This window comes from Dendropsophus ebraccatus, chromosome 1 (genome assembly GCF_027789765.1).
Source record: "Dendropsophus ebraccatus isolate aDenEbr1 chromosome 1, aDenEbr1.pat, whole genome shotgun sequence".
NCBI lineage: Eukaryota > Metazoa > Chordata > Amphibia > Anura > Hylidae > Dendropsophus > Dendropsophus ebraccatus.
The window spans coordinates 52964-73918 of record NC_091454.1 but is presented as its reverse complement, the minus strand read 5'-3'; the positions used below and the strand labels follow the sequence as shown (position 1 = coordinate 73918).

Sequence of the window (20955 nt, the reverse complement as noted above, 5' to 3'; positions counted from 1 at the left end):
GCCGGTATAAAATGGCTAACACTAACCCCCCATTATTACCCCAGTACCCAATGCCACCAGGGGTACTGGGAAGAGCCGGGTGCCAGTGGTCTCCTGGACCGGGCGGCAGCAGGCTGGTAAGATTTAGGCTGGGGAGGGCCTAAACCAATGGCTCTTCCCACCCTGGTGTTACCAGGCTGCTGTCGCTTGTTTTTTAACCCGGCTGGTTATAAAAATAGGGGGGACCCTATGTGTTTTTTTTTTTTTAATAAATAATTAAAAAAAACGCATAGGGTCCCCCCTATTTCTATAACCAGCCGGGTTAAAAACCAAGCAACAGCAGCCTGGTAACACCAGGGTGGGAAGAGCCATTGGTTTAGGCCCTCCCCAGCCTAAATATTACCAGCCTGCTGCCACCCCAGTCCAGGAGCGCCAATTTTGACGCTCCGGGACCACTGGCACCCGGCTCTTCCCAGTACCCCTGGTGGCATTGGGTACTGGGGTAATAATAGGGGGTTAGTGTTAGCCATTTTATACCGGCTAACACTAGGCCCCAACTTAGTAATGGATTCTGTCTATTAGACGGCTTCCACTACTAAGTCTAGAAAGTAAAGAAATAAAGACAAGACACAAGTGAACATTTTTTTTTATTCAAATAAAAACACCCCCACACCCCTCATTGACCATTTTATAAAAAAAAACACACCAAACAACCGCTGGTCATCGACGTAGTCCACCGAATCCGACGTAATCCACACAACACCCATCATTGTGAGCGGTGTTGTGCTCCTTACAGTATGCAGCATCTTTACAGATCGCTGCTTACAGTCTGACCCCAAGGGGTTAAGGGAGGATGCATTGCATCCCCCTTAACCCCTTGGGGGCCAGACTGATGTCAGACTGCACCCATCCCAGTAAGGAAGGGGTTAAGTGACCCCCCTTCCTTACTGGGAGGGGTGCAGTGCTGGGGAGGGGGTGGGGAGAGCTCTATACTCACCCCGATGTGTCCTCTTCGCTGGTCCGCAGCACAATGAAGTCACTGTACTGCGGACCGGCTCATTATATGTGCGCTCAGCCGATCAGCCAATCAGCTGAGCGCACATATAATTCAAAATGTTTCTTCTAATAATGCTATTGTGATAACATAATTAGAAGAAACATTTGATGTTTTAATTAAAGTGTTGATTAGTACAGAATGCTCTATTACCGGCAATATGAATTAACGGCTTAATGGAGCTTCCTGTACTAATTAATATTTAATTAATAAAACACATTTTTGTTGAAATAAAATCAGTTTCGTTGTTCAATAATTTATCCATAATTTAATCCATTCTTGTGCAATTAAATATACTAAAAAAAAAAAAAAAAAAATTATATATAAATTATATATATATATATATATATATATATACATATATATATACACATATATATATACACACACACATTTATTTATATATATATATATATTTATTTTAACAGTATATTTAATTGCAGAATGATGGATTCGTTAGAATTAAATTATCGAACAAAGAAAGGGACTTTAATAATATTACAAAGAAAATGTGTTTTATTAATTTAATATATTAACTATTAGAGGCATCGGCATTCTGCATTATTGCCGGCTCATACATAGTGTGCACTGTGCAGCCGTATATCGTATACTTTCCAGCGTACGCATGAACCGGAAAAATACGGCCGATGATTTACAGCCCACAATACAGCCGCACAGATACATAATGTGAACATAGTAGGGCTGGGCGGTATACCGCAAAAATACCGATACCGTCACTGGAGTCGGTTAACCGACCTCAACTTAGCCAGGACGGTATCTGCGGTATTTTTGTACTTCCATCTTCCTTTCAGAGCGCCCTCTCCCCTCTCCTGTCCCGTCAGAGTGCTCCCGCACACACGCGCACTGCTCGGCATTAGCGGTGCACGTTATGTGCATGGACGCCGGCATCAGAGCGCGAGGTGGGGGAGGAGGAGGAGGAGCAGCAGAAGCAGAAGCAGGGTCCAGGTGAGAATGCCCGCCCCCGCCACAAGTCCCGTCCGAGCGCCCGATCTCCCCACCCGTCTGGTCCCACCTCACCCGTCCGAGGCCCTCACCCCACTGGTCCGGTCCCGTCCGAGGCCTCCCCACCTTACCTCACCCGTCCGAGGCCCCCCACCGGTCTGGTCTCATCTGAGCGCCCCCCACATCCGGCCGGCAAGTGCTGCACATGTGTGTGTGCAGGGACGCCGGCATTTCAGAGCTGGAGCAGCAGCTGACCTGTAGTCCTCTCAGTAAACAGTACAAGGCTAGGAGGAATGGATGGACTGCAGCAGACAGGATGTCACACACAGCAATGTCTCCTACAGCTTATCCTGCCTGCTGCAGCCCATCCATTCCTCCTAATTTACAGCCTTGTACTGTTACTGAGGGAACTACAGTCATACATACACGTCTATCCACCCCCTGTATAGTAGCACATCCCTGTCCCCCCGTACAGTCATAGACCCCTGTCCACCATCCCCCTGTATAGTCATACACCCCTATCCCCCCCCCCTGTATAGTCATACACCCCTGTCCGCCCCCCCTGTATAGTCATACACCCCTATCCCCCCCCCTGTATAGTCATACACCCCTGTCGGCCCCCCTGTATAGTCATACACCCCTATCCCCCCCCCTGTATAGTCATACACCCCTGTCCGCCCCCCCCGTATAGTCATACACCCCTGTCCGCCCCCCCCATATAGTCATACACCCCTGTCCGCCCCCCCTGTATAGTCATACACCCCTGTCCGCCCCCCCTGTATAGTCATACACCCCTGTCCGCCCCCCCTGTATAGTCATACACCCCTGTCCGCCCCCCCTGTATAGTCATACACCCCTGTCCGCCCCCCCTGTATAGTCATACACCCCTGTCCGCCCCCCCTCTATAGTCATACACCCCTGTCCGCCCCCCCTCTATAGTCATACACCCCTGTACAGTCATACACCCCTGTCCGCCCCCCCTGTATAGTCATACACCCCTGTCCGCCCCCCCTGTATAGTCATACACCCCTGTCCGCCCCCCCTGTATAGTCATACACCCCTGTCCGCCCCCCCTGTATAGTCATACACCCCTGTCCGCCCCCCCTGTATAGTCATACACCCCTGTCCGCCCCCCCCTGTATAGTCATACACCCCTGTCCGCCCCCCCTGTATAGTCATACACCCCTGTCCGCCCCCCCTGTATAGTCATACACCCCTGTCCGCCCCCCCCCTGTATAGTCATACACCCCTGTCCGCCCCCCCTCTATAGTCATACACCCCTGTACAGTCATACACCCCTGTCCGCCCCCCCTGTGTAGTCATACACCCCCTAATAATGACAAATGATAATAATAATGATGATGATGATAGACTAACCACGGCTTGCTGCTCAGTGAGCTTTTTTACTTTTTTGATATTAAGTATGGCAAGTGGGTGTGGTTTGCATAGCAAGTGGGTGTGGTTTGCAAAAAGGGGCGTGCCATAATTATCGTTCAGTTATCGTTACCGCCGCTACATGTGCGATAAACCGCGATATTGATTTAGGCCCATATCGCCCAGCCCTAGAACGTAGCCTAAAAAATGATTTTTGGGGTGTGGAACCAATTGTTGGCATTTCAATGATTTCTTATGGGAAAATTTGCTATATAAATATACACCACCCCACGGTATATTATGACTGTATACATACCCCATGATATAATATCACCGGGCAGGGACTTTTCACCTTTACCATTAGACTCACCTGCAAGCCAAATATCATTAAAATTTAGTACCCCCTGCCCAACCACAACACCTGTCTATTCATATGCTCCCTGACCAATCATATACAATGGTGCCTTGGATTACGAGTATAGTACGTTCCGGGACCGCGCTTGTAATCCAAATCCACTCTTACACCAAGGCACATTTTCTGCATATATATCTTATGGAAAAATTGGTTCCGCAGCCCAAATATACTGATTATTTATTCGGAATAAAATGTAGAACAGATGGAACAATGAGAAGCAGCTGAATCTGTGATATTATAAGTTACTGTACAGTATAGCAGCATGTGGTATATAATGTATAGTAACTGTATAACCCTGATAACACAGCAGCAGCTGGATATGTGATATATAAGTTACTGTACAGAATAGCAGCATGTGGTATATAATGTATAGTAACTGTATAACCCTGATAACACAGCAGCTGGATATGTGATATATAAGTTACTGTACAGTATAGCAGCATGTGGTATATAATGTATAGTAACTGTATAACCCTGATAACACAGCAGCTGGATATGTGATATATAAGTTACTGTACAGTATAGCAGCATGTGGTGTATAATGTATAGTAACTGTATAACCCTGATAACACAGCAGCTGGATATGTGATATATAAGTTACTGTACAGTATAGCAGCATGTGGTGTATAATGTATAGTAACTGTATAACCCTGATAACACAGCAGCTGGATATGTGATATATAAGTTACTGTACAGTATAGCAGCATGTGGTATATAATGTATAGTAACTGTATAACCCTGATAACACAGCAGCAGCTGGATATGTGATATATAAGTTACTGTACAGTATAGCAGCATGTGGTGTATAATGTATAGTAACTGTATAACCCTGATAACACAGCAGCTGGATATGTGATATATAAGTTACTGCACAGTATAGCAATCAGCATGTGGTGTATAATGTATAGTAACTGTATAACCCTGATAACACAGCAGCTGGATATGTGATATATAAGTTACTGTACAGTATAGCAGCATGTGGTATATAATGTATAGTAACTGTATAACCCTGATAACACAGCAGCAGCTGGATATGTGATATATAAGTTACTGTACAGTATAGCAGCATGTGGTATATAATGTATAGTAACTGTATAACCCTGATAACACAGCAGCTGGATATGTGATATATAAGTTACTGTACAGTATAGCAGCATGTGGTATATAATGTATAGTAACTGTATAACCCTGATAACACAGCAGCTGGATATGTGATATATAAGTTACTGTACAGTATAGCAGCATGTGGTGTATAATGTATAGTAACTGTATAACCCTGATAACACTGCAGCTGGATATGTGATATATAAGTTACTGTACAGTATAGCAATCAGTATGTGGTGTATAATGTATAGTAACTGTATAACCCTGATAACACTGCAGCTGGATATGTGATATATAAGTTACTGTACAGTATAGCAATCAGTATGTGGTGTATAATGTATAGTAACTGTATAACCCTGGTAACACAGCAGCTGGATATGTGATATATAAGTTACTGTACAGTATAGCAATCAGCATATGGTATATAATGTATAGTAACTGTATAACCCTGATAACACAGCAGCAGCTGGATATGTGATATATAAATTACTGTACAGTATAGGAATCGGCATGTGGTATATAATGTATAGTAACTGTATAACCCTGATAACACAGCAGCTGGATATGTGATATATAAGTTACTGTACAGTATAGTAGCATGTGGTATATAATGTATAGTAACTGTATAACCCTGATAACACAGCAGCTGGATATGTGATATATAAGTTACTGTACAGTATAGCAGCATGTGGTGTATAATGTATAGTAACTGTATAACCCTGATAACACTGCAGCTGGATATGTGATATATAGTTACTGTACAGTATAGCAATCAGCTTATGGTATATAATGTATAGTAACTGTATAACCCTGATAACACAGCAGCAGCTGGATATGTGATATATAAATTACTGTACAGTATAGGAATCGGCATGTGGTATATAATGTATAGTAACTGTATAACCCTGATAACACAGCAGCTGGATATGTGATATATAAGTTACTGTACAGTATAGTAGCATGTGGTATATAATGTATAGTAACTGTATAACCCTGATAACACAGCAGCTGGATATGTGATATATAAGTTACTGTACAGTATAGCAGCATGTGGTGTATAATGTATAGTAACTGTATAACCCTGATAACACAGCAGCTGGATATGTGATATATAAGTTACTGTACAGTATAGCAGCATGTGGTATATAATGTATAGTAACTGTATAACCCTGATAATACAGCAGCAGCTGGATATGTGATATAAGTTACTGTACACTATAGCAGCATGTGGTGTATAATGTATAGTAACTGTATAACCCTGATAACAGCAGCAACTGGATATGTGATATATAAGTTACTGTACAGTATAGCAGCATGTGGTATATAATGTATAGTAACTGTATAACCCTGATAACACTGCAGCTGGATATGTGATATATAAGTTACTGTACAGTATAGCAATCGGCATGTGGCATATACTGTATAGTAAGTGTATAACCCTGATAACACTGCAGCTGGATATGTGATTTATAAGTTACTGTATAGTATAGCAATCAGCATGTGGTATATAATGTATAGTAACTGTATAACCCTGATAGCACAGCAGCTGGATATGTGATATATAAGTTACTGTACAGTATAGCAGCATGTGGTATATAATGTATAGTAACTGTATAACCCTGATAACACAGCAGCTGGATATGTGATATATAAGTTACTGTACAGTATAGCAGCATGTGGTATATAATGAATAGTAACTGTATAACCCTGATAACGCAGCAGCAGCTTGTAGATACAGGATGGAGCTGCAGATCCCCATAATGCAGTAGTGTAGTACAACAGGCTAGAATAGAGAAGCAGGGCTGCTGTCAGAGGTCTGTGTGGTCACACGACAGCAATGGGGAAGGGGGGGGTGTTCAGCATGTATCAATCCCAAAGTGAGAATCACAGCTGGGCAGAAAGACAGTGACAGAAACCTTTCTACACAGCAGTGTGAATGGCACATTATAGCAGCAGTGTGTATAGCCGATTGTGAGTGCAAGCACAGTATAGCAGCAGTGTGTATAGCTGACTGTGAGTGCAGGCACATTATAGCAGCAGTGTGTATAGCGGAGTGTAAGAGCAGGCACATTATAGTAGGGTTGGAGAGGATGGGAAACACAAGGGCTGACAGAGACTGCAGGGAGCATGGAGGAATAAGCAGGGCATATGTGGGCACATAAATGCAGCACTCTCTGTCCAGAGAGAGGGGTAACAGCTATGAGGAGATTACAGACAGACACAGTCCTGTCCCCTGATGCAAGCCCCAGCCTGAAGTGGATCTGCTATGATTTGTAAGGTGAGGGAGACTTCCTGGGTCAGTGTACAGGGCTGTAGACCCCGCTATGAAGACCATGCCCCTCCCCCACAGTACAGGGAGCTCTTACACCAAGTTACAATTTTGATAAACTGTGAGCTCTTCTTGCAAAACGCTCTTAATCCAAGTTACTCTTAAATCAAGGTACCACTGTATATCCCCCTCCTGATCATATACCCATTGTGGACATGTCACTGGTAAAGTGCTCGAGGGGATGTACATCTCACCCAGGTTGATACATAGTGTGAGATGGTGAGTCCAGGAGGCATCTGTGCTCAGCAGTGTTATGCTGCTGAGCTATTATTTATTATTGCCGGGCCTGGACTTACATGGAATGGCAGGTAGGTTTTGGTAGTGGGACTTGCCATTCCCTCCCCCTCGATCCAGTGTGGGTTTTGGGATCAGGTGAGCTCTGATCCCAATCAGCCTGAGAAGGCAAAAGGTGTGCTCAGTGTACAGGTCCTGGCTCTCAGTCAGGAGTGAACAGCCTGCAGGCTGGGTTTGCTGCGAGCAAAGGATACTGTCGCTGCTGGGGGGCTTACTCAGCGACTCTGCTTACCAAGTGCCAGATAGGTGACCGGTTGTTAGTAAGTGCCCGGACGGGCAGGACCTTTTGTTTTGTTTGTTCTGAAAAGCACGGTATTGCTATTTTTCTGTTATGGACTGTTTATGATACAAATAAACACCAAGCTGTTTTTTATAAGTCCAAGTTTGCTGACTGAACTGTGTCCAAACACACCATCCCCCGGGAAGATCCCTACAATTGGTGCTGCGGAGCGGGCAAAACGGTTGCTAGGGGCAACGGTGTGCATCAACTTGGCTACAGCTGCTTATGTCCTGGGTGAAGGCTGCGGCTTCACTCCAAAAACAGACAAGCAACATGGAGGAGATGATGAAGCAGTTAATGCAAGTGAGTCTGCAACAGCAACAAGCTCTGACAGACGCTAACCTGCGCCATGAGCAGGCTCTGACAGCCGCTAACCTGCGCCACGAGCAGGCTAATCGGCAGCAACAACAGGCTCTGACAGATGCGAATATGCGCCACGAACAAGCGATGGCCCAACAACAGAGACTTATTGAGCACCTGATAGCAAAGCAAGAGGCGTCTGCAGGTGCTAATCCCCAGCTGGTGGCAGCAGCCGCGCCAGAGACTTTGTCTGTGAGAAGAGCCGTGCAGCGTGCGCTGCAAAAGATGACTGCTGATGACGATGTTGAGGCCTACTTAACTGTCTTTGAGCGTGTGGCTGAGCGAGAAAGGTTGCCATCCACTGAGTGGGCAGAGGTCATTGCTCCCTATTTAACAGGCGAACCTCAAAAGGCCTATTATGACCTCAGTGAGCAAGAGGTCAAAGACTATCCTCGGCTAAAAGCAGAGATACTCGCCCGACTAGGAGTTACTGCTGCTGTCCGTGCCCGGAGGGTCCGCAACTGGAGCTACAGTCTGGACAAGTCAGCGAGGTCCCAGATGTATGACCTGATTCATCTGGCAAGAAAGTGGTTGGAGCCAGATACCTCTACTCCTGCCCAGATCCTAGAGAGGGTCGTGATGGATCGCTACCTCCGTGCACTTCCTGCTGATCTGCAACGCTTGGTGGGACAAGGCGACCCTAGGAGTGCCGACGAACTCGTCAGCCTTGTGGAGAGGTTCCAGGCGACCGAGGACTACCTCCGTGATGTTCCTACAGCACCGTCACCTCCCCGGAGTGCCAGATCTGTGCCGTCAGCTGGTAAGAGACTTCCATCTATTGGGGGAGTGTGGAGGGGTGCTGATAGAGGGAAGAGCGCTCAGGAGGTGTCTCAGGGGCAAAAGACTGGTGGTGGTCCCCGGTGGCTAAGTGGCCCTAAAAAGGACTCCCTGCCAAGGAGACCAGGCCCTATCCAGTGCTGGAGATGCCATGAGACGGGACATATGTCTGCCCATTGCCCTCTTACCACTGAGCCCATGGAGTGTGACGCTAGCCGGCGTCAGTCGCTATTTGCGGAGCCGTCTTTTGTTGCAGTCACTGGACTAGAGACTGAACCACAAGTCTGCAACATTACTGTAAATGACTTCCCTGTTAAGGCGTTGCTGGACTCAGGAAGCCTTGTCACCCTGGTGCATGCCAGCCTGGTGGCTGGGGACTTTGTGCCAAAAAGACATATGAGTGTGGTGTGCATACATGGTGATACAAAGGTTTACCCTATAATACTGGCTAATGTCGGGACTGAACTAGGCGCTGTACAGTATGAAGTGGGTGTGGTTAAAAACCTTATGCATAATGTGATATTGGGGCGTGATTTTCCATTGTTCTGGGCTCTATGGGGAAAACAACAATCCCCTGAAAGGAGTGAGGAGACCCCTAAGTCTATTGCATTACCCACGGTAACTGATAAAAATGTACAGGATGAAAATGATGCTTTTCCTTTGCAGGTCCTGGCTGGTGAGGAAGAGGCTCCTCCCACTGCGCAGAATGTTCCAGACTTAGAGGTGTCTAGGGATAATTTTGGTACTGCACAATTACAGGACCCCACTCTCAAAAATGCGAGAGAGCAGGTCACTGTTATGAATGGGGTACCTCAGGAACCAGAAGCTGAGAAAAAATTTCCACATTTTTCTATGACTAATGATCTCTACTACAGAGTCACTAAAATTAATGATGAGGTGGTGGAACAGCTTCTGGTGCCTAAGTCGTACCGGCGTCAGGTACTCGACATGGCCCATAATCATGTCCTTGGGGGACACTTGGGGACAGATAAAACACAGGAGAGAGTCCTCCAGAGGTTTTATTGGCCTGCGATTTATGCTGACATAAAAAAATACTGTGAGTCGTGCCCCACATGTCAGCTTAGCGCTCCAGTGTCGCATTTTCGCAGTCCTTTGGTCCCACTCCCCATCATAGAGGTACCTTTTGACCGGATCGCAATGGACTTGGTGGGTCCCATTGTAAAGTCGGCTAGGGGACACCAGTACATTCTAGTTGTGTTGGACTACGCGACCCGCTATCCTGAGGCTGTACCCCTAAGAAACACTGCCTCTAAAACCATTGCACGGGAATTGTTTTATATGTTTTCCAGGGTGGGGATCCCCAAGGAAATCTTGACCGACCAAGGTACCCCATTTGTGTCAAAGGTAATGAAAGAGCTATGCAAACTGTTTAAAATCTCACACCTACGTACCTCTGTATATCACCCACAGACAGACGGGTTAGTGGAGAGGTTTAATAAAACCCTGAAACATATGTTAAAAAAAGTGGTGGAAAAGGATGGTCGTGATTGGGATCACTTACTACCCTACCTGATGTTTTCTATTAGGGAAGTACCCCAAGCGTCCACAGGGTTCTCTCCCTTCGAATTAGTCTATGGTCGTCACCCTAGGGGTTTGTTGGATATAGCGAAAGAGACATGGGAAAGTGAGTCCACCCCATACAAGAGTGTTATAGAGCATGTAGCACAAATGCAGGACCGTATAGCCACTGTAATGCCCCTAGTAAGGGAACACCTCCAGAGGGCGCAAGAGGGCCAAAGCAGAATTTACAATCGTTCTGCAAGAATCAGGACATTTAGCCCAGGTGACCGGGTACTCATACTTGTTCCCACGGTAGAAAGCAAATTCTTAGCAAAGTGGCAGGGTCCCTATGAAATTGTAGAGAAGATCAGTGAGGTCAACTACAGGGTACACCAACCAGGTAGAAGGAAGCCTTTTCAAGTTTATCACATAAACTTGATCAAGCCCTGGAAAGACAGGGAATCCTTGGTGGCGACAAATCCTGTTGGTCATCTGTCACCACCAATCCCTCTGGTCAGGATTGGTGACACCCTATCGGTGTCCCAGAAGCAGGAAGCTAAGGAGTTCCTGCAGAAAAATAAAAACAAGTTTTCTGACCTACCAGGGCGTACGCATCTCATTAGTCACCATATTGAAACTGAGCCTAGAAGCAGAGTAAACCTTAAGCCCTATAGGATACCAGAAGCCCGGAGGGAGGCGGTATCATCCGAGGTAAAACGTATGCTTGACCTAGGAGTCATTGAGGTGTCCCAGAGCGAGTGGTCCAGCCCGATTGTGTTAATCCCAAAGCCCAATGGAACTTGGAGGTTCTGTAATGACTTTAGAAAGTTAAATGAGATCTCCAAGTTCGATGCCTACCCCATGCCCAGGGTAGATGAGTTGATAGAAAGGATGGGTAATGCCAGGTACATAACTACCCTTGATCTTACTAAGGGCTACTGGCAGATCCCCCTCACTCCTGAGGCTAGAGAGAAGACTGCGTTCTCCACCCCTGATGGGCTCTTCCAATATGTAGTGATGCCATTCGGGTTACATGGAGCCCCTGCCACTTTTCAGAGGTTGATGGACTTGATCCTGCGACCACATCGTGATTACTCCGCTGCCTACCTCGATGATGTGGTCATTTTTAGCCCGGATTGGGAAAGTCACCTCTGTAAGGTCCAGGCGGTGTTAGATGCCATAAGTGATGCGGGGTTAACCATCAATGCAGAGAAGTGTGCACTAGCCTTAGAGGAGGCCAAATACTTGGGCTACATTATTGGGAGGGGGTTAGTGAAACCACAACTAAATAAAATCGAGGCAATACAGAATTGGCCTCAACCCCTCACAAAGAAACAGGTCAGAGCTTTCCTGGGTATTACGGGCTATTACCGTAGGTTTGTGCCAAATTTTGCCTCAGTTGCAGCCCCACTAACTGACCTGACAAAGGGTGCGAAGTCCGCAATGGTGACATGGACTCCAGAGGCCGAGAAGGCTTTTCAAAGCCTCAAGTCTGCCCTGTGCCAACAGCCTGTGCTAGTTACCCCTGACTTTAGGCGAGAGTTTCTAGTACAGACAGATGCCTCTAACACAGGGTTAGGTGCCGTCCTCTCACAGGTCGTGAATGGCGAGGAGCACCCGGTGATGTACTTAAGTAGGAAGCTATCCCCGGCCGAGAAAAACTATGCCATAGTTGAGCGAGAATGTCTGGCAGTGAAGTGGGCCCTAGAATCCCTGAGGTACTACTTACTAGGCAGGAGGTTTAAGTTAGTGACAGACCATGCCCCCCTAACATGGATGAAAATAAACAAGGAGAAGAATGCAAGGGTGACTAGGTGGTTTCTGTCCCTACAAAACTTTAATTTCACTGTGGAACACCGGCCAGGGAAATTACAGGCGAATGCTGACGCCCTATCAAGGGTACACTGCCTGTGGGGACAATACGCTCAGCCCTCCGGTCTGAAGAAGAGGGGGGGGATATGTGGACATGTCACTGGTAAAGTGCTCGAGGGGATGTACATCTCACCCAGGTTGATACATAGTGTGAGATGGTGAGTCCAGGAGGCATCTGTGCTCAGCAGTGTTATGCTGCTGAGCTATTATTTATTATTGCCGGGCCTGGACTTACATGGAATGGCAGGTAGGTTTTGGTAGTGGGACTTGCCATTCCCTCCCCCTCGATCCAGTGTGGGTTTTGGGATCAGGTGAGCTCTGATCCCAATCAGCCTGAGAAGGCAAAAGGTGTGCTCAGTGTACAGGTCCTGGCTCTCAGTCAGGAGTGAACAGCCTGCAGGCTGGGTTTGCTGCGAGCAAAGGATACTGTCGCTGCTGGGGGGCTTACTCAGCGACTCTGCTTACCAAGTGCCAGATAGGTGACCGGTTGTTAGTAAGTGCCCGGACGGGCAGGACCTTTTGTTTTGTTTGTTCTGAAAAGCACGGTATTGCTATTTTTCTGTTATGGACTGTTTATGATACAAATAAACACCAAGCTGTTTTTTATAAGTCCAAGTTTGCTGACTGAACTGTGTCCAAACACACCATCCCCCGGGAAGATCCCTACACCATATATCAGAATCAGGCCGGGGCATATATATGTGGTCAGGCAGCGGATATATAGGATCACATTGTCCAAACACTCACCATAAGTTTATTGATATGTGCTCTACCCAAGCATATATCCCCCCCCCCCACACACACACCCCAAGCGAGACAAAGGGAGATACAGAGCCAACGCTGTATAACAGGAAGGGATAACATGTAGGGTGTGTACAGGGACATGACACGGGGTAGGGGATGAGGGTAACATGGGGTCATGAATTCCTCCAATCAGTGGTCATAAAGAGTCTGCAATGTTCTCATGTTCTGAAAATTTAATCAGTAGGAAACAAGCAGAATGACAACCCGTGACCATATAAATCCAGCACAGGACACCCAGCTCTGCATGCAGAGAGAATGATGGGAGTTGTCTCACCTGGAGCAGGAGTAGCAGACACAGGAGCACAGGAAGCATGGAGGCTCCTGCCCTTGTCTCCATTCAGAGGGATGTCAGCAGCAGACAATGGATGGCTGCCCAGATGTGTGCAGCTGTCAGTCAGGAGTCACATGGGGGCAGCGGGGGTCGGTGGAGGCTGAGGACAGGGGGCTGCAGGGATTACCCGCCTCTCAGATGAAGCTACGGAAAGCCTTATTCCAGGAGCAGGAGATGAATGTGCTAAAGCAGCTGAGCGTCTCCTCCCTGCCCCCCCATTAAGCATCAATGTAAGGACCAGAAATGAGAGCCCTCCCCGTGATGACGTCACTCGCTGCCAGGCACAGCAATGCAAGCAGGACTGTGTACCAGGCACTGCACACCTCCTCATCACATCTCACTGTATACCAGGCACTGCACACCTCCTCATCACATCTCACTGTATACTAGGCACTGCGCACCTCCCCATCACATCTCACTGTATACCAGGCACTACACACCTCCCCATCACATCTCACTGTATACTAGGCACTGCACGCCTCCCCATCACATCTCACTGTATACCAGGCACTACACACCTCCCCATCACATCTCACTGTATACCAGGCACTGCACACCTCCCCATCACATCTCACTGTATACCAGGCACTGCACACCTCCTCATCACATCTCACTGTATACCAGGCACTGCATACCTCCCCATCACATCTCACTGTATACCAGGCACTGCACACCTCCTCATCACATCTCACTGTATACCAGGCACTGCACACCTCCCCATCACATCTCACTGTATACCAGGCACTGCGCACCTCCTCATCACATCTCACTGTATACCAGGCACTGCACACCTCCCCATCACATCTCACTGTATACTAGGCACTGCGCACCTCCCCATCACATCTCACTGTATACCAGGCACTGCACACCTCCTCATCATATCTCACTGTATACCAGGCACTGCACACCTCCCCATCACATCTCACTGTATACCAGGCACTGCACACCTCCTCATCACATCTCACTGTATACCAGGCACTGCATACCTCCCCATCACATCTCACTGTATACCAGGCACTGCACACCTCCTCATCACATCTCACTGTATACCAGGCACTGCACACCTCCTCATCACATCTCACTGTATACCAGGCACTGCACACCTCCTCATCACATCTCACTGTATACTAGGCACTGCACACCTCCCCATCACATCTCACTGTATACCAGGCACTGCGCACCTCCCCATCACATCTCACTGTATACCAGGCACTGCACACCTCCCCATCACATCTCACTGTATACCAGGCACTGCACACCTCCTCATCACATCTCACTGTATACCAGGCACTGCGCACCTCCCCATCACATCTCACTGTATACCAGGCACTGCACACCTCCTCATCACATCTCACTGTATACCAGGCAATGAACACCTCCCCATCACATCTCACTGTATACCAGGTACTACACACCTCCCCATCACATCTCACTGTATACCAGGCACTACGCACCTCCCCATCACATCTCACTGTATATCAGGCACTGCACACCTCCCCATCACATCTCACTGTACACCAGGCACTGCACTCCTCACCATCTCACTGTATACTAGGCACTGTACACCTCCACATCACATCTCACTCTATACCAGGCACTGTACACCTCCCCATCACATCTCACTCTATACCAGGCACTGTACACCTCCCCATCACATCTCACTGTATACCAGGCACTGTACACCTCCCCATCTCACTGTATAGCAGGCACTACACACCTCCTCATCACATCTCACTGTATACCAGGCACTGCGCACCTCCCAATCACATCTCACTGTATACCTGGAACTACACAACTCCTCATCTCACTGTATACCAGGCACTGCACGCCTCCTCATCTCACTATATACCAGGCACTGCACACCTCCCCATCACATCTCACTGTATACCAGGCACTGCACACCTCCCCATCACATCTCACTATATACCAGGGACTGCACACCTCCCCATCACATATCACTGTATACCAGGCACTGCACGCCTCCTCATCACATCTCACTGTATACCAGACACTACACGCCTCCTCATCGCATCTCACTGTATACCAGGCACTGCGCACCTCATCACATCTCACTGTATACCAGGCACTGCACGCCTCCTCATCTCACTGTATACTAGGCACTGCACACCTCCCCATCACATCTCACTGTATACCAGGCACTGCACTCCTACCCATCACATCTCACTGTATACCGGGCACTGCACTCCTCACCATCTCACTGTATACTAGGCACTGTACACCTCCCCATCACATCTCACTGTATACCAGGCACTACGCCCCTCCCCATTACATCTCACTGTATATCAGGCACTGCACACCTCCCCATCACATCTCACTGTACACCAGGCACTGCACTCCTCACCATCTCACTGTATACTAGGCACTGTACACCTCCCCATCACATCTCACTGTATACCAGGCACTGTACACCTCCCCATCTCACTGTATACCAGGCACTGCACACCTCCCAATCACATCTCACTGTATACCAGGCACTGCACGCCTCCTCATCACATCTCACTGTATACCAGGCACTGCACGCCTCCCCATCTCACTGTATACCAGGCACTGCACACCTCCCCATCACATCTCACTGTATACCAGGCACTACACTCCTACCCATCACATCTCACTGTATATCAGGCACTACACACCTCCCCATCACATCTCACTGTATACCAGGCACTGCACTCCTCAACATCTCACTGTATATCAGGCACTACACACCTCCCCATCACATCTCACTGTATACCAGGCACTGCACTCCTCAACATCTCACTGTATATCAGGCACTACACACCTCCCCATCACATCTCACTGTATATCAGGCACTACACACCTCCCCATCACATCTCACTGTATACCAGGCACTGCACGCCTCCCCATCTCACTGTATACCAGGCACTGCACTGCTCAACATCTCACTGTATACCAGGCACTGCACCCCTCCCCATCACATCTCACTGTATATCAGGCACTACACACCTCCCCCATCACATCTCACTGTATACCAGGCACTGCACACCTCCCCATCACATCTCACTGTATATCAGGCACTGCACACCTCCCCCATCACATCTCACTGTATACCAAACACTACACACCTCCCCATCACATCTCACTGTATATCAGGCACTACACACCTCCCCCATCACATCTCACTGTATACCAGGCACTGCACACCTCCCCATCACATCTCACTGTATATCAGGCACTACACACCTCCCCCATCACATCTCACTGTATACCAAACACTACACACCTCCCCATCACATCTCACTGTATACCAGGCACTGCACTGCTCAACATCTCACTGTATACCAGGCACTGCACCCCTCCCCATCACATCTCACTGTATATCAGGCACTACACACCTCCCCATCACATCTCACTGTATACCAGGCACTGTACACCTCCCCATCACATCTCACTGTATACCAGGCACTATGCACCTCCCCATCACATCTCACTGTATACAAGGCACTGCACACCTCCCCATCACATCTCACTGTATACCAGGCACTGTACACCTCCCCATCACATCTCACTGTATACCAGGCACTATGCACCTCCCCATCACATCTCACTGTATACAAGGCACTGCACACCTCCCCATCACATCTCTCTGTATATCAGGCACTGTACACCTCCCCATCACATCTCACTGTATACCAGGCACTGCACACCTCCCCATCACATCTCACTGTATACCAGGCACTACACTCCTACCCATCACACCTCACTGTATACCAGGCACTGCACACCTCCCCATCACATCTCACTGTATACCAGGCACTGCACACCTCCCCATCTCATCTCACTGTATACCAGGCACTGCACACCTCCCCATCACATCTCACTGTATACCAGGCACTGCACACCTCCCCATCACATCTCACTGTATACCAGGCACTGCACACCTCCCCATCACATCTCACTGTATACCAGGCACTGCACACCTCCCCATCACATCTCACTGTATACCAGGCACTGCACAACTCCCCATCACATCTCACTATATACCAGGCGCTGCACACCTCTCCATTTCACTATATACCAGGCACTGCACACCTCCACATCACATCTCACCGTATACCAGGCACTGTACACCTCCCCATCTCACTGTATACCAGGCACTGCACACCTCCCCATCACATCTCACTATTTACCAGGCACTGCACGCCTCCCCATCACATCTCACTATATACCAGGCACTGCACGCCTCCCCATCACATCTCACTGTATACCAGGCACTGTACGCCTCCCCATCACATCTCACTGTATACCAGGCACTGCACACCTCCACATCTCACTGTATACCAGGCACTGCACACCTCCCCATCACATCTCACTGTGTACAAGGCACTACACACCTCCCCATCACATCTCGCTGTATACCAGGCACTGCACTCCTCCCCATCACATCTCACTGTATACCAGGCACTGCACACCTCCCCATCTCACTGTATACCAGGCACTGCACACCTCCTCATCACATGTCACTGTATACCAGGCACTGCACACCTCCTCATCTCACTGTATACAAGGCACTGCACACCTCCCCATCACATCTCACTGTATACCAGGCACTACACACCTCCCCATCACATCTCACTGTATACCAGGCACTGCACTCCTACTCATCACATCTCACTGTATACCAGGCACTACACACCTCCCCATCACATCTCGCTGTATACCAGGCACTGCACTCCTCACCATCTCACTGTATACCAGGCACTACGCACTTCCCCATCACATCTCACTGTATACCAGGGACTGCACACCTCCCCATCAAATCTCACTGTATACAAGGCACTGCACACCTCCCCATCACATCTCACTGTATACCAGGCACTACACATCTCCACATCACATCTCACTGTATACCAGGCACTACACATCTCCACATCACATCTCACTGTGTACCAGGCACTACACACCTCCCCATCACATCTCACTATATACCAGGCACTGCACACCTTGCCATCACATCTCACTGTATACCAGGCACAGCACACCTCCCTCATCACATCTCATTGTATACCAGGCACTGCACCCCCCCCCCCCCCATTACATCTCACTGTATACCAGGCACTGACCACTGTACGCCTCCCCATCACATATCACTGTATACCAGGCACTGCACGCCTCCCCATCTCACTGTATACCAGGCACTGCACACCTCCCCATCACATCTCACTGTATACCAGGCACTGCGCACCTCCTCATCACATCTCACTGTATACCAGGCACTGCACACCTCCCCATCACATCTCACTGTATACCAGGCACTGCACACCTCCCCCCCATTACATCTCACTGTATACTAGGCACTGACCACTGTACGCCTCCCCATCACATCTCACTGTATAACAGGCACTGCACACCTCCCCTATCACATCTCACTATATACCAGGCACTGCACCACCACCACCCCACACCATCACATCTCACTGTACACCAGGCAGTGCACTCCTCACCATCTCACTGTATACTAGGCACTGCACACCTCCCCATCACATCTCACTGTATACCAGGCACTGGACGCCTCCCCATCACATCTCACTGTATACCAGGCACTGGACGCCTCCCCACCACATCTCACTGTATACCAGGCACTGCACGCCTCCCCATCTCACTGTATACCAGGTACTGCACACCTCCCAATCACATCTCACTGTATACCAGGTACTACACAGCTCCTCATCTCACTTTATACCAGGCACTGCGCACCTCCTCATCACATCTCACTGTATACCAGGCATTGCACACCTCCCCATCTCACTGTATACCAGGCACTGCACACCTCCCCATCACATCTCACTGTATAACAGGCACTGCACACCTCCCCATCTCATCTCACTGTATACCAGGTACTGCACACTCCATGCCTCCCCATCACATCTCACTGTATACCAGGCACTGCTTACCTCCCCATCACATCTCACTGTATACCAGGCACTGCACCCCCCCTTCCCCCCCAATCACATATCACTGTATACCAGGCACTGCACACCTCCCCATCAAATCTCACTGTATACCAGGCACTGACTACTCCCAACCCTTTGTGTCTAGGAATCCTATATACCCTATACAACATTTGTTATACATTTTTAGGAGTAACCTTATATATCCTCTACTATACATAGAGAAGAGTGACCCTATATAACATCTACTTTTCCTATAGAGAAATAACTCAAGATATAACATCACACTGCATGCAGAGAGAATGATGGGAGTTGTCTCACCTGGAGCAGGAGTAGCAGACACAGGAGCACAGGAAGCATGGAGGCTCCTGCCCTTGTCTCCATTCAGAGGGATGTCAGCAGCAGACAATGGATGGCTGCCCAGATGTGTGCAGCTGTCAGTCAGGAGTCACATGGGGGCAGCGGGGGTCTGTGGAGGCTGAGGACAGGGGGCTGCAGGGATTACCCGCCTCTCAGATGAAGCTACGGAAAGCCTTATTCCAGGAGCAGGAGATGAATGTGCTAAAGCAGCTGAGCGTCTCCTCCCTGCCCCCCCATTAAGCATCAATGTAAGGACCAGAAATGAGAGCCCTCCCCGTGATGACGTCACTCGCTGCCAGGCACAGCAATGCAAGCAGGACTGTGTACCAGGCACTGCACACCTCCTCATCACATCTCACTGTATACCAGGCACTGCACACCTCCCCATCACATCTCACTGTATACCAGGCACTGCACACCTCCTCATCACATCTCACTGTATACTAGGCACTGCACACCTCCTCATCACATCTCACTGTATACCAGGCACTGCACACCTCCTCATCACATCTCACTGTATACCAGGCACTGCACACCTCCTCATCACATCTCACTGTATACCAGGCACTGCACACCTCCTCATCACATCTCACTGTATACTAGGCACTGCACACCTCCTCATCACATCTCACTGTATACCAGGCACTGCACACCTCCTCATCACATCTCACTGTATACTAGGCACTGCGCACCTCCTCATCACATCTCACTGTATACCAGGCAATGAACACCTCCTCATCACATCTCACTGTATATCAGGTACTACACACCTCCCCATCACATCTCACTGTATATCAGGCACTACACACCTCCCCATCACATCTCTCTGTATACCAGGCACTGCACACCTCCTCATCACATCTCACTGTATACCAGGCAATGAACACCTCCTCATCACATCTCACTGTATATCAGGCACTACACACCTCCCCATCACATCTCACTGTATATCAGGCACTACACACCTCCCCATCACATCTCACTGTATATCAGGCACTACACACCTCCCCATCACATCTCACTGTATACCAGGCACTGCACACCTCCCCATCACATCTCACTGTATACCAGGCACTACACACCTCCTCATCACATCTCACTGTATATCAGGCACTACACACCTCCCCATCACATCTCACTGTATACCAGGCAATGAACACCTCCCCATCACATCTCACTGTATACCAGGCACTGCACACCTCCCCATC

The 20955-nt window shown here is 48.5% G+C and overlaps 1 protein-coding gene across 9 annotated transcripts in view; it reads right to left on the bottom strand.

The window, feature by feature from the left end:
• Nucleotides 1-20955, bottom strand: part of PTPRO (protein tyrosine phosphatase receptor type O) — a 314106-nt gene that overhangs the window by 256385 nt on the left and 36766 nt on the right. For 7 of the 9 annotated variants that reach the window (XM_069963516.1, XM_069963533.1, XM_069963514.1 and 4 more), the window contains exon 1: nt 13401-13481. The exons of the other annotated variants lie outside the window; for them this stretch is intronic. In XM_069963516.1, the coding sequence (XP_069819617.1) occupies nt 13401-13463 (63 nt within the window). In that variant the 5' untranslated portion in view covers nt 13464-13481. Of the gene's footprint in view, nt 1-13400; nt 13482-20955 lie in introns of those variants that run through there. 9 annotated transcript variants of the gene reach the window in all.